This window comes from Varanus komodoensis, unplaced genomic scaffold (assembly GCF_004798865.1).
Source record: "Varanus komodoensis strain SLA01 unplaced genomic scaffold, ASM479886v1 scaffold105, whole genome shotgun sequence".
Lineage (NCBI taxonomy): Eukaryota > Metazoa > Chordata > Lepidosauria > Squamata > Varanidae > Varanus > Varanus komodoensis.
In genome coordinates, this window is record NW_025335297.1 from 173,430 (window position 1) to 187,466 (window position 14,037).

Genomic DNA, 14,037 nt, shown 5'->3' on the forward strand with positions numbered 1-14,037 from the left:
CCTACCAAGATGAATGAAATCCACCAGCCAAATACTGTGGGTTGACAGGGTCCCAGTCAACCATCCATGTTCTTTTATCTGCCTGTCCACGACCGCAAGAGTGGATGGGAGTGGGAGGCACATTCAAGTTCTTGGTCGGCTTCCCATAAATGCATAGCTCAAGTGGACAGACTCCAGCCCATCAGCATGCCCATGTGGTTTAAAAATTACCTCCTTTGGTTTACCACTTTCAATTGCTAAGGAATTCACAGTTCAACACCATTTCTTCAGAGCAAAAATATTACTTTCATCAAATTCTAGGTATGAAATTGCAGTAAGTGCACACAGTATTTACAACATCACACCTAGAACAAGATGCAATGATGTTTGCCCCGAAGAAATGAGACAGCAAACCAAAACGGAAGTGGGGGAAAAAATCCTCAAGATTTGGAGTTGGTTCAGTTTTTTTTATTGTTATTGATTTAATTGATTCCACAAGGGGTTCAAGAGGCAGTGAGTGACTCTAAGGTCCTACATCTGTCAATACGCCTACTCCCCAACAGAGGGCGTGCTACAGCTTTCAAGAATATTCCTACGAACGCCCCCTAACTATGTTACACAAACACAGACACCGTGTTACAAAGGAAGCCATGCCTCCATCGAGCTGTTCCTCCACAACTGCTTCAACCTTGTGGGTATGCAGAGAGGTTTTCAGTTGAGGTGGCAGTGGGGAAGCCATGTTTTTGAGCCTGGGGGGGTGGGGGGTGGGAGCTTAGATCCAGCGCTGAACTCCCAGTCCCCAAACTGCAGCACCATAGAAATGTAGCTAGCAAACCAAGGGCTGAAGCCAACAGTTGTGTGAGAACTCCCCATGGCCTGCCTCCTAGATTTGCTCCTGTGGGCCCCCCAACCCTCCTGAGCAGATCTGGGGTGCACACAAGGGGAAGGGGAAGTCTGCTCCCTCAGTGGTTTGCCTTCATCAAGGAGATGGGCACCATTGGCTCCAACCCCACAGAATCAGCCCTAAAACGAATTATTAAGGGAGGGGAAAGGTCTTGTGGTAATGCAAACATAATACACTAGAGAATTCTTCCTATATCTGACACAAATTATCAGGTGTTGAGGTTTGTAACTGTTCAAATCAGAGCGCCTCCCAATCTCCCATATCCAGAGTAATGCAGACATCCAGTTCTGTTGCAATGCAATGTTGGCTTGCCTTCCAAACCAGTGGAAACTGTGCAGTATCACACACAGTGAGGTCTCCAAGAATATCTTCTGCTCTCCAGTTTGGAGATGGTACTGAGAGTGAGAGAGAGACACAGAGAGAGAGAGAGCACTTGCAGAAGGTTTCTTGGGTCAGGCTTTATGATAGACATCCCTTAAGTGTCTTCCAAGAGGGTTACCTACAAATATTTCTCAAAAGAAACAATTGTCCATAAAGGTTAATAAACAGGGGAGAATGTTGCTAAAAAAAATTTAAAAAATCAAAGCAGCAGCAACAGCTTTGAAAAAATAAAGAGTATCTGGTTTCCTGCTAGAGATTTCCTTCAGAACTGGGAGCAAGATAAGAGCCCCTATCTACTCTGGCATAAAAGTAGGTCTTTTTCAAGAGGATACGAAGTAGAAGGCAGAGGCAGGAAATAAAGAGATTGGGGGAACACCATGGCAGTGAAGATCCAGTATAATTTTTCTTTTAAAGAACAGCGGACCACCAGATTCGCATATTTGGGAGGAAGGGAGGTGTTCCTCCCTCAGGATGCAGCTAAGAAAAACAGGGACATCACTCTGAACGTGGGAGCTGAGCCAGGCAGGTCTTCAAGATTGTGAGAACCTCTGTTTTTCTGGTGGAGGTTCAACAGGCACTAGATTTCCAGCTTCTTGTTGATGAGAAGGGAGCAGGAACTGAGAGTCCCACCAAGTTTGGCTACCTCAGTGCAAGCAGCAGGGATGAGGGTGTAGTCCGGAAGTTTCTGGAAGGGCTAAGAGAAGGAGGCAGACAGAAAGTGGTTAGTCCTCTCTCCAAACGTAACCCCCATGATTTTGTCTCTACTCCTGCCATGGTGGTTCAAACAAGGGAGATAACTAGGTGTTCAGAACAGGGCCCCAAGAATCTATAGTAAAATGGGCAGGGGACCCCCTGTCTCCCACCGAGTGGCCTCTGCAAATGGGCCCTGGCCAGACTTGGAAGCTGTAAAAGTCAAACCCTGCCCCCAAATAACCCAAAGCCCCTCAGAGGCCCAAACCAACACCCTGTGCCAAATGTAAGCAGCAGTGCCATCACGCTCCGTGTGGTATTCTGTACCCTTTACAGAAGGCTGCCACAAAAACATGCTTCCTCGGCCAGAGCATGCGGCCTGGTTCACAAGGTAAAGTCCTCCCTTTACATGCTCCAAGAAGAAGAATGAAAAGAGGAAGCCTCCAAGGTATACAGAGGCCAACTTCCTGGCCCAGCCTATTTCAAGTGTCCTTCCAAAGGGTAAACCATTTAGTTTTTTCAAAGCAGGAGCGGGAATCTCTGGCCCATGCAGCCCACTGGCATTCCACCACAGGGAGGAGCGCCCCAGAGGGCTCCCCGTTATCACCAATCGGGGTGACAGTGGGGGTGCAAGCAGCAGAACCTTGGCCCCAGTGGTTTTGCAGAGCGCCAGACTGGTCCTGCCTCCATTTCAGAGGAAAGCCAAATCTGAGGAAAGCGCTGGAGAGCTGAAAACAAGCAGGCCACTGAATTAATTCCCCATGGCATCTCTGAGGAGGTTTTCCCATCGTTCCTTCCCTACAGCTCTTGAGAATAAATTCCCACTACTACCTATACGACAGCTGGTCTTCTGTGCACAGTCGGTGCATGCAGAGCACTGTGTGGCTTGAGCTTTAAAGCACACCCCCACAAAATAGCTGGACAGTGTGCAAAAGGCAAGGTGTGAGTGAATGCACAGGCAAAAGGGTCGAGGATGTCACCCTTCACACAAGCAATTCCCTGTGGCAGCTTTTGAATCGGCCCGATGCCTTTCCTGCCATGTGGAAACTACCTATATTGCTAGAAACCACAACCCCGTCCAAGAACAGAGTTGTGCCTGTAGGGACGGTCCCTGAGGACTTAGTGCAGGGCAGTCCAGCCCCCCAGCACTGTCCCCAGATGCCTGCCCAGAGAGCGAGAGGGTAGTGAAGACAGCAGAAGCAAACTCGCTTTTATGCCTGCCATCATGACGATGCTATGAATTAAATAAGTTTACAATATCAAGCTGCACCTATGCAACTTGATATTCTTTTTCAAAAAAATCATGGCCGACAAACAGCATTTTAATGGCTACTTTTGGGGGTTTATTCTAGATTATTGTAAATGCAGAAGCGGTTATGAGCACAGAAAGGTGGACAGGAGAAAGTCCGGTTCTGCGCTTCACAGCTGAGACAATACACAGGGCCATGTAAAGAGGAACTCCCCAAAGCCTTTCTGTCTGGGATCTAATTCAAACTGGCACACCTGTGCTTCCCAAAATATCAGGAGGACACTGGCTGCCTCCTCCTGCTCTCGCGTTAATTACCTGACTGTACCTCTGAGCACACGCGCTCCCCAGCCCTGCCCTGCCCTGCCCTGCCCTGCCCTGCCCTGCCCTGCCCTGCCCTCCCTGCGGCGCACCCCCTCGTCTTACTTGCACGCTGTTCGGATACTCTTCTGCGCTGCGGTGCAGGAGGACGCTGCTCTTCTGGCCCAGCCGCACATAGATGCAATTGGCGGCCAGGTCATCAGGCACCGTCAGTGTTTCATAGTGGTGATCAGTTAATTGTTCCATGGTCTTCAGGAAAGGCAGGGGAGAGAGAAAATGGGTCATTTTATTTCTACACCAACCCATGGCTAGAATGCTCTAGGCGGTGTAGAACAGTTGATAAAACACCGTAAAATACGGTGTAAAATATGAGTAACACTAAAAAAAATCATAAAATTACACTTAAAATTGCAAAGCATTTTTACAATGCAAACAGCTAAGGCAAGTCCATTCTGCTAAAGCAACTGATAATGCCCCCCACGTGCAAATACTCTGACAAAGCACGTGGTTTTCCCCTGGTGCTGAAGAGCAGGCAGGGCCCGTGCCTGGCAGCTCCCACAGAGGTGACCCTTCTTGTCCAGCTGAGCCTTCCATGGGGGCGAAGGCCTCAGATGTCGAGCGAGGCTGGAGGGGGCGTTCCATCAGGTGCTGTGGTCCCAGGCTATGCGGGGCTTTGAAGGTTAAGATGAGCACCCGGACGGAAGTGGGGCAGGCTTGAATTGGCCTTCAGCAGCACTGCGCTCCAGCCAGTGCTGTGTGGGGACCCTGTGTGGGGAGCGGGAAGGGCCGTTGCTCTTGGCACGCGTTCCCAAGGCCTGCTGAGCTGGACTCGGAGGAGGCAGAGAGGCCTCAAGAGTGTGGGCCAATTCCAGACACTGAGTTAAGGAGGCATTTATCTCAAGACTGTCCTCCCCAGATGCTCAGGCAGCCTCTGAGAATAACCAAGATGTACAGTTAGTAGGAAGAGGCCTGGAGCAGGGGAGTTTCTGACCGACAGACAGAGCACGTATGGCTCTCAACCCCATGAAAAAATGTCACCAGTTATTTATTTTATTTATCCATTTAAGGCATTTGTATGCCATCCTTTGAGGCAGCCTCAGGATCAGTTAAAGGATCGGTGTGCATTTCCAAAGGTCTCCCCCCAAAAGGACAGGGCCCAAACATACTCCTAAGGAGAGTCGTAGAAGTGAGTACTAGACTGGGTTCCACAAACTGCTCCGAGCATGATCAGAGATTCATTCTGGGGGTTTATGCTTCTGGAAAATGCTTTGGTCAGTAAAAAAACCTTTCTGCAAGAAAGGTCTGTGGCTCTGAATGTGTGAAAGGAGAAACCCTAGCTCTCAGCGCCCTGGCAGGGCCTTTCAGCAGGGACTGATGACAGGAACAGATTCTTCCATGGGCTGGGGAGGAGGTAGCCCTAAGGCACTTAGGTTTTCCTCGCGACTGGACGCTTGGGTGATCGTTGGCGTTACCTTCATGGCTTTCTTGGCGACGTCACTGCTGCCGATAACGACTGTGTCCGGCCCTGCCATGCTGCAGAAGCTGCGGAGGTGCAATGTGCCCGAGATGGGGACGGTCGACACAGCAAAATCCTGCCCAGAGAGACCCAACGCATCTGCAGAGGCCCAAGCAGCCACAATCCAGTGCACCCTCCTCCCCTCCCCTCCCATGCAGAACTCTGCTGATGACCCAAAGCAATCTGGATCACAGTTCACATCATCCCCTGCCGGAAGTTGCAATCCAATACAACTGGAAGACACCTGGTTGAGGACAACTGATCTAAGGTAAATGACTCCTCTTTGTGATCATGTGCCTCCTTTAATGATTTCCACTGATTTCTTCAGTAAAGGGTCTTGTCTGTGGTGGCACTCCAGTTCTGGAATTCGCTCCCCAGAGAGGTTTGCCTGGCACCATCACTTTATTCTTTTCGGTGCCAGGCCAAAACTGTTTTTATTTTCCCAATGTTTTAAGACCTGACTGTTTTAATTGGGGTTTTATTATTAGTTGTATTTTAGGATGCTGTATTTTAAATATTTTTTTACATTGTGTATTGTTAAACCATCCCAAGACTTCGGTAATGGGGCAGTCTAGAAAAGTTTTAAATAAATAAAAAGTAATAAATTTGTGTAAGCTGCTCCAGGAGCCCTTCTTGGCTGAGGAGCAAGATAAAAGTCCTGAAAATCAATAACTAACCAGCAATCCCTGCAGTGGGAAAGCTGACGGCATTCATGGGGACGCACAGTGGCCCCTTCAAGGATCCATGAGGAGGGCTTTAATGTGGCCATGGAAGGAGACAGGGCAGACAGTCCCCCCCCCCGCCCACCTCCAGCTTCCCTGGGTGGACAGGGAAGGTCTGCAAAGGGTTAAGAGCCCAGGACAATAGGGAGCACTGGACTGCATCCAACAGGGAAGGCAGTGTGGGTAGAACAGATTCCCCCCCCCCTTGCAGCCCACCCGAATTGCTTTGGAAGGTTGTGGGGCATTGCAGAGTAGTGATGGAGAGGCCAGACGGAGGGCGGGGCAGCAAGCCCCACCAACTGAGCAGCCTTCTAGTCATGCAAGGACCGGGTTCATCTCCTGTGAAGACAGATTCCTGGTCACGTGCAACCTGTGAGCACATTCAGCAGCACAGGCGGTCTGCCTTTGGAGGACTTCCCTGTCAACTGGAGAACATTTGGGGTGAGGAGAATCCGTCCCTGTCTCCTCCGTGGCTGCAGTGAATCCCTCTTCAGTGAATGCCTGAAGAAGGCTGCCGAGACCCAACTGTCCCAGCCAGTGCCACTCATGAAATGAAGGCACACTAAGGGCACCTTGCCCAAGCAGGGCTCCTCCAGATATTATGGACCACTGTTCCCATCATTCTGGACCATGAGTCACCGTTCCCATCATTCTGGTCGGTAAGAGTTAGAGGCAAGAACATCTGGAGAGGGCCAGGATGAAGAGGGCTGCCCTAAAGCTTGTCTGGAATCTGCTTCCATGGCCAGGAGCAGGTGGACATTCTTGCTGGACCAGCCAAAGCGTTCCCAGAAAGCCGGGATCAATTAGTGCCACGTAAGGGCAACTGAAAGAGTTGAGCTGATTCACAGCATGGACGTTGCGCCAAAAGGGAGAAGAATAAAAGGACAATGCGCAAGGCACCAGATGGAGCGGCACTGTGGGCGCCCACATACGGGGAAGCGGCGTTCTGTTCCAAGATTCCAGCTCACCCTGAAAGTATCGGCAACCATCTCTGCTCCTCTGTGATTGGTCCACTTGGAAATGCCCACGAAGAATTCTCTACCTGTCAAAGGCATCGAGAAGATGAAACAGACCAGAACCCTCAGCTCTTTAAGATAAGCTCTCCTCAGGCCTGGCCAATAAGCCTGCACAAACAAGTCAGCTGATCTCTTTTCAGCACAGACCTGACTATAACTGGACATAGGGATGTCATTTATTATATTTGCATGCCGCCCCACAGCCCATAGGACTCTCTGGGTGGCTTACAATAGAACAAAAAAGTATATATTCCATAAAAATACAATAAAACATTAGAGCAGTGCAATTAAGCAATACAATATTTAACTGTAAGCGATAGAAAATCAATCAAACCTTAATACAATAATATAATACATAATATCAAGACATAATAGAATTTAATACATAATACAATGAATAATATCAATAACAGAACCATAATTTCCCCCACAGACCAAGTCCAACCCAGGAGGGGTGGGATTAATGGCTGTCTCTAGGAAGTGGTAGAAATTAAAGGGTGGACTTCCCTTTCTGAAGCCACCCCCTTCCTGTACAAGTCCCATCTTTTGATAGCAGAGGAGAGGATGAGGGGAGGGCAAAGTACTGGGTAAAGGCAGCCCACAAATCCCCATAATGGAACATAGTGGTAGGGATTCTTGCTCTGCCTCCTCTCCAAGCCCCTGTAGCCTCCCCACGGTGAAGCTTCATAGGCCAGGGACCTCACCTGGAGTCTTACGGGCCGCCTCAGGTGAGTCAAGCTGGCTCATGGGCTGCAAATTCCCTATCTCTGCCCTGGAACAGCGACTATCTTCCAGCAGAGTTGTCACTTACCTGTGAAAAGTACATCACTGCCATCCAGGGTGGCTCCCTCATCCGTAACTTCGACCACACGCAGCTTTAGCTCCTCCAAGACCTTCCTGACACTGCTGATCTGGGAGAGAGAGAGGAACACTGGCCATCGGGGCACGGAGTTCTTGTGTCACTCCTCGGAAGGTATCTCTTCAGGTAACTCAAGCTAAACTTCCAACAATAGACTTCCCACCAGACTACTACTAGAAAGGCTTCAAAAATGTACGTAGGGCCTCCACATGGAACCGCTCACAACCGGCACTCCATGGCGGCTGCCTCAAGAGACAAGCTTTTTGCATCTGGTGGCTCACCAAACAGATTGACTGCATCCATCCACAAACACAAACAGCTTATTGTGGATGGAGACAACCACGGCACTGAGCAAACTGAAGGACCTCCATTTAGCAGGAACTCGGTATGCACTGGCAGATGTGGCCCAAGGTTGAGGGAGCTGAATGTCCATCACTGAGGTGACACCCCGTGACCCAGACAGGTGCACCCTCATTGGTCATCATTATTATAAAGAGCCAAAACCTCTGGATGTCAGCAACAGCTGTGAATTGTACGCATCTCGCAAGACTGATGGATGCAGCACTTTGCAAAAGCACATAAGCGAAGAACAAAAGATCACTGCCCCAAAGTGCTCACATTCTAATATTTCCACAAGGGGTGTGTTTGTGTGCACAACAGAGGTGGCAGGAGAGGAGAGAGTAAACAAAGGACAGTGTTAACAAAGACCTGTTTGTACTGGCTGCCTAGATGCTTCTGAACCCAAGTCAAGGTGGTGGTTTCAATTTGCACAGCCTTACACATCCTGGGACCACAGTACTGGACAGAGCACCCTTCCCATCACAATCCACCTAGACATCATGACAGACATTTCAGGCTTTTCTCCAAGTGCCAATTTCGGGAGGTACAGAGGCTGGAAACAAGGGGGAGGGCCTTCTCGGTGGTAGCTCCCTGACTGTGGAAGACTCTCTCCATCCAGGCCTGGTGCCAATTTTTCCATTCTTTTAGCACCAGGTAAAACAGCCCTCTGTGCAGAGGCCTTTAAAAATATCCAAGGACACAGGCAGTCCCCAGGTTACAAATGAGCTCCATTCCTGAGAAAATGGAAATGCATCTCTTAGTCAAATTTGTATGTAAGTCAGATCAGGTACAGTTGGCCTTCTGTATTTGCAGGGTTTAGGGGTGCACAACCCCTATGAAAGTGGAAAAACTGTGAATATCAGTAGCTGCTCCCCCTGCCACCCAAACTCATCAGTGCCTCCTCTTTGCAGCAAGGAAATGCTGGAGAGATTTTCCTTATTCGGATGGTTGGAGCAGGAAGTTCTGCTCTGGAAGCTTCCCTCTCCCCTCTCGCTTCTTCTCTCTCTATGGTGATGCTTTGGAGGCCTCCCTCTCTCCCCTTTCGCTTCCTCTCCATGGTAATGACAATTTTCTGCAGTAATTTTTTAAAAATTAATAGGCTGTGTGGCAGCTTGTTCGTAAGTACAAGTTGTTTGTAACTCTGGAACTGCCTGTATTTAATGGCTTGAAAGGAGTATCCATGTCAGGTTTTTTTAAAAAAAAAAACTCTAAGATACAGATTATTTCAGTTGTTAAACTGCTTTTGAATGTTGTAATATTTATGTACTGTCTCCTTTTATGAACTAATGTAAACTGCCCGGAGTGCTTCGGCTACTGGGCAGTATAGCAATGAAATAAATTTTAATGATGATGATGATGATGTGGATACATGCAATTACACTTACTCTGCCTTCATTTTGGCTGGAGGGGAAAGTAGTAACGGGGTCAGGCCAAGACTGAACAAGGTGGCGAAGGAAACAGAGCGCCTGGCGCCTATCAGTTTTGCACATCAAACCCCAATAGGTGCTGGCGCCTTTTCCAGAGTCCTTGTCGGCCAGCTTGCTGCAGAGGCCTAACTAGGCCAAGGGAGCAGCTAGGACAACGTCTTGGGGTTCGGGGCGCTGTCTTGCTCTAAAACTCACTCACCACCAGGCCCCGCCAAGGGCAACACTCCTCCTCCGCTGTCAAGGCTGCCCCTGTTGGCCAGAGAGATCATGGCTGCGAGCGAGGCTGGTGCGGGAGAGGCAATGATGGCCTTGGGAAGCCACATGCTGCCTTCCCCAGAGAGAAGCGACCAGAGAGGATGAGCTGTGTTGGGGAGTGGGCGGCTTTTTCTATTTCTCCGTTCTTTCTGCCAGGATGGAGAGCCGGTTGGTGCCAGAAGCCTCTTTCTGCCCTACCGACTGTTCAGAAAACAGACAGATGGGAGACGCCCCTCCCGCCCCTCCGTGCACATGCAGAATTCCAGACAGCAAAGACTCTCATCCGTGGGCTGGGTGAGAATAGCAGCGCCCAAGCTGTGTTCTCGCACACCGGCTTTAAAATGTGTTTACTGCTCGGGCTTTGAGGAAGTGAACACCCCCAGAAAAACTTGGCATGATCTGTATGACCTTTAACTTGATCCATACTTTTGTTTCATCTACATTCCACACAGATTCCTGGGCTGCTCTTATTTTACCAATGACTCAGGGACCTCTCTTCCCACACATAACATTTTGAATTTAATTCAGATAGATTTGGTGTACTGTTCAGCTGACAATATCAAAGCTACCCCTTGGACCAAATTTAGGTTCTGGCTTTTGGTCGCTCCTTGTTTAGCAGCTCTCTTTTCATCTTCTCTTCAGGACACTTCTGTTTCGGGTTCAAGCTTAACAATCTGTTGCACTGTTTTCTTCCATCCCATAGTTTGCATAGTATACTTGGCACCATAAAAAAGAGGGGGCACCCCAGTATTAAGAAATCATGGGACAAGAAGGTCCATATAGAATGCTAGACTAGAGCGACCCTGGTCTGATTCAGGAAAGCTTTTCTTATGTTCATAGGACTTCAGATACAGAGAATTAATTACCATAACTGGATTGAGGGATGCTACACAGAAATTTACATTTCTTGCACAAGTATCATGTCTGTGTAGGACATTCATGGGTTTGATCCAGATTTAGGAAAAGGCATTCTCTGACACACTCAACCCGCGTTGCTAGAATGCTTGGGGAACAAGAAGAGGGGGAACAGGGATCTCTGCATGTGGCAGTGATGCCTGTGGGCAGGACTGCTGCCTGGGAGAGCCCTCAAGTGGAAAAAAGCATTAGTTTGATTGGCTTTTTAATTATTAACTAAAGACAGAAGAACTGCATGGGGGACATGACTTTCTTTCACATGCACAGCAGTCTCCAGTCACTGACCTGCCCGAGAGCAGGTGTGGGGCGAGGGATGGGCCCCATTGCTGTGGCAACCAGTCAGGCGGCCACCTCAGCTCCGCAGAGGCACGGGTGGGATTAATCCCAGAGGCTCCTTCAGAGGAACAGATGGGAGCCGCTACTGATGGGATTTAACAAACAGCCAGACAGTGCTGCCTGCTGCCCTTTGAAAGCAGAACTCTTAGGATGAGACCCGAAGCCGAACCGTGTGGTCCTATGCAAGTTTACTCAGAAGTTAAGTCCCACTGTGACCACTCTTTAGTAAATGCGCTTGGGGCCGGAGCCTCACATAATTCAGTGTGGCATCTCAGGAGAACATGCTGTGGCAAACCTTGAGAAGCACCCCTGGCTCAGTCCATGGCTCTCTCCCACCCTTAGGAAAGGCCTCTCAAATTCTGGCACTCAGTACTGTACAAGTACCGCTACCGCAGGCAGGCTCCAGAGGCCGAAACCGAGGATACATGCATAGCCCGGCTTCTTTGGTCACCTAGGGTGCTTCAACCTTCGCTTCCTGGCAACCAGGCAAAAGCATTTTGAGAGAGCAGGACAGAGATCGCTCCTCATTAATGGTTTGCAAGAGGATTCATAACTCAGGCAGATGGATTTGGGAGTGAGCTGAAATGCAGATCCAGCAAAGCCGTGTGCACGACTTACCTCATCCCGTCGTGAGGGAAGCCATGGCCGTGTGAGCAGGGCAGTGTCGCCCTGTATCACTGCGAGATCCCCCACCAGTGTGGAGCAGGGCAGGCCCTCATCCGCAGCCAGTTCGATGACCTGGAGCCCCAGCTTCTGGCGCAGGATGCCCGTGTATACGCCATACTGCCGGTGAGCCTTGGCCAGGTCCACGGGCTCAGACCCGCCTTCAGACCCCTCCGCCGGGGCCTCTGCTGTGCCAAACGAGGAAGGGATGCAGCGAACAATGGCATGAGTGTACTTGCCCAAAGAGGAGATGGTGGCCATGGTCTGGAAGGAGAAATAAAGGAACGGGCTGTTTAGCAAGCAAACAAGCTGCTCCACACAATCTGGTTCAAGCTACACATCCATTGCGGCCTCTCATGCTGTGCTCAGAGAACAAGGAAGGACCGCTTCTGGTACAAAATAAATCTAATTCATAAATAAGCAGAATAGGAATTAAGACCATGTTGAAGGGGGACCACTGAGTTCCAGGTTCAATCCCCGGCTCAGCCATGAAGTTCACCGGTTGACTCCGAGCCATCCACACCCTCTCAGCCTAGCCTACCGCACAGGGTGGCTGCAAGGATGAAAGGGGCTGGATCCATACCCTGGGCATCCTTAGAAGAAAGGTGGGATATAAAGCAACAGAAACAAGAAACTCTGCATTTTCCAGAGCTGACAGACACAATTGTACATAAGCTTCTCTTAAGATACTTAATACAACAGAGCCAGACCACTTACTCAATCCATTACCCATTTTATTACCTATTCTGTGACAGAATTCATGGAATAAGGCAGTGTATAAATGGAGCACACACAGAGACACACAAATTTCTTGGCTTGGAACCATGAAAGCAGAGGACAACATGCATGAAAGTACTAGGGAGCCTCTCCCTGTGGCAGGAGTCCCATAGGCCACGTTTCCCTGCCCCAGGACCCCTGGTGCGCCCAGCTCAGCCACACCATTTCCCCCATCGACCACAATCAAGAGGTGTCCTCTCTGCCTTGCAGTCTCATGGGCAGGGATGCCTCACCTATGGCTCACTGCAGCGAGACGGAGCTTTCTGCTCAACTGTCCATCTTACCTCTTGCAGGCGGCATGGATAATAAAGCTAGGAATAGGGTTGGGGGTCCCTTTTTCCTCCACTCTCCCAAGTTGCGCATTGTGGGGTGGGGGGGTTCAGTCATACGTCTGGATTCATCCCCGCTGAGGCCCCGATCAATGGCTCTACCGTCCCCCAATTTCCTGAAAGGCTACAAGTCATCTGCCAAAGCTCAGTCAATAGCACCAGAGGACAATAATCGATTTCCCCTTAGTGTCAAACTGATTAGATAATTACTTCCAAAAGGAAGCCATTCATAGCTCAATGCCCTGCACAAGGAACCAGCCACTGGGCTGCAAGCAGGGCATGATCGCACTGCAGAACTCCCAACATTTAAGCCAGCCACCCAGTATTCAATATATGGAGAATTTTTGCTTTCTTTAGAAGGCACGCAAAAGAAACACCATCACACACATTTTAAAACACTGAAGACATGCAAAAATAATCTCAGGGTACAGTTTGCAGTCAATGCTGGAGAATCTCAGAGGTTAAAAGAGGGACTGAGCTGAAAAATCTACAGGTCAAGGGGCAGGGAGTTTGGTGGTTTGCAGAGCTCTTTGCCATTCTCCATGGCTGGTGGGATCAGAATAATTTATGCAAACTATTCAAGTTGTCTCCAGTGGCATCTTTTATACAGACCATAAAAATTCAGCTATCCTTGGCTCTAGAGTTGGGTACACTTTTGGTACAGAATGCTAATTTGGTTTGCTGCGGCTTCTTTTTAAAGTATGAGGTATACATCACAGATGCTCTCTACCAGCATCCCTTGCCAGCATTTTAGAGTTCCAAATTCCCTTCCCTTGCTTCCAAATTGAGAATAGGAAGCCTCTGTTGCTCAAGTTTTGTATTTCCAAATTTTGCATAAAGCATTCTGGGTGATACTTTCCAGGCCTTTTAAACTACAGCTCCCATGCTGACTCCTGTAGGGTGCTAATTTGAAGAAAACCGGCACGTGGCATCCCGTCACAGCTTCCATTTGCACACCGTGCCTTGGCCTCCTCTTGGCAGCTCTGCCTTTAACAATGAACAGACGCTGCAGAACAGCAATCCTGGTGCAATCGCTTTCACGACTGTATTTGCATTCTTTTCGCGAGTATTGTTTCCATGATGTCCATGTTCACCAATAGAATGCTGAAAAAAGCATCAAGCGCAGGAGCAGGTAGATATCCAGGGGTCTGACGGCCAATTTCCTACCCTTTCTGGGCAGGGACTACCCTGCCAAGCCACTGAATTTGACAGAGATTTGGCAACACTGTAGGGGAAAATGTCGATTTGCCTTTAAAATAAGGAGCAGAAAGAGAGCATGCCTTGTTTTAAAGAAAAATCATGCAGCCTGGATACTTCTGGAAGTGTGATTCTACTGTAAAATATTGGGGGGAGTTCTCCTTG

At 49.2% G+C, this 14,037-nt stretch overlaps 1 protein-coding gene across 2 annotated transcripts in view; it reads right to left on the bottom strand.

Moving 5' to 3' along the window:
- Positions 1-432: 432 nt before the first annotated feature.
- The window catches only part of DDAH2 (dimethylarginine dimethylaminohydrolase 2), a 35,363-nt gene continuing 21,758 nt past the window's right edge, over positions 433-14,037 (bottom strand). The window contains exons 2-7 of one of the 2 annotated variants that reach the window (XM_044419575.1): positions 11,525-11,833; positions 7,587-7,686; positions 6,728-6,801; positions 4,994-5,113; positions 3,627-3,770; positions 433-1,958 (exon numbers count right to left, since the gene is read on the bottom strand). In XM_044419575.1, coding sequence (XP_044275510.1) covers positions 1,842-1,958; positions 3,627-3,770; positions 4,994-5,113; positions 6,728-6,801; positions 7,587-7,686; positions 11,525-11,830 — 861 coding nt within the window. In that variant the 5' untranslated portion in view covers positions 11,831-11,833 and the 3' untranslated portion in view covers positions 433-1,841. The remainder of the gene's footprint in view (positions 1,959-3,626; positions 3,771-4,993; positions 5,114-6,727; positions 6,802-7,586; positions 7,687-11,524; positions 11,834-14,037) is intronic. The other variant, XM_044419576.1, reaches the window with a different exon arrangement.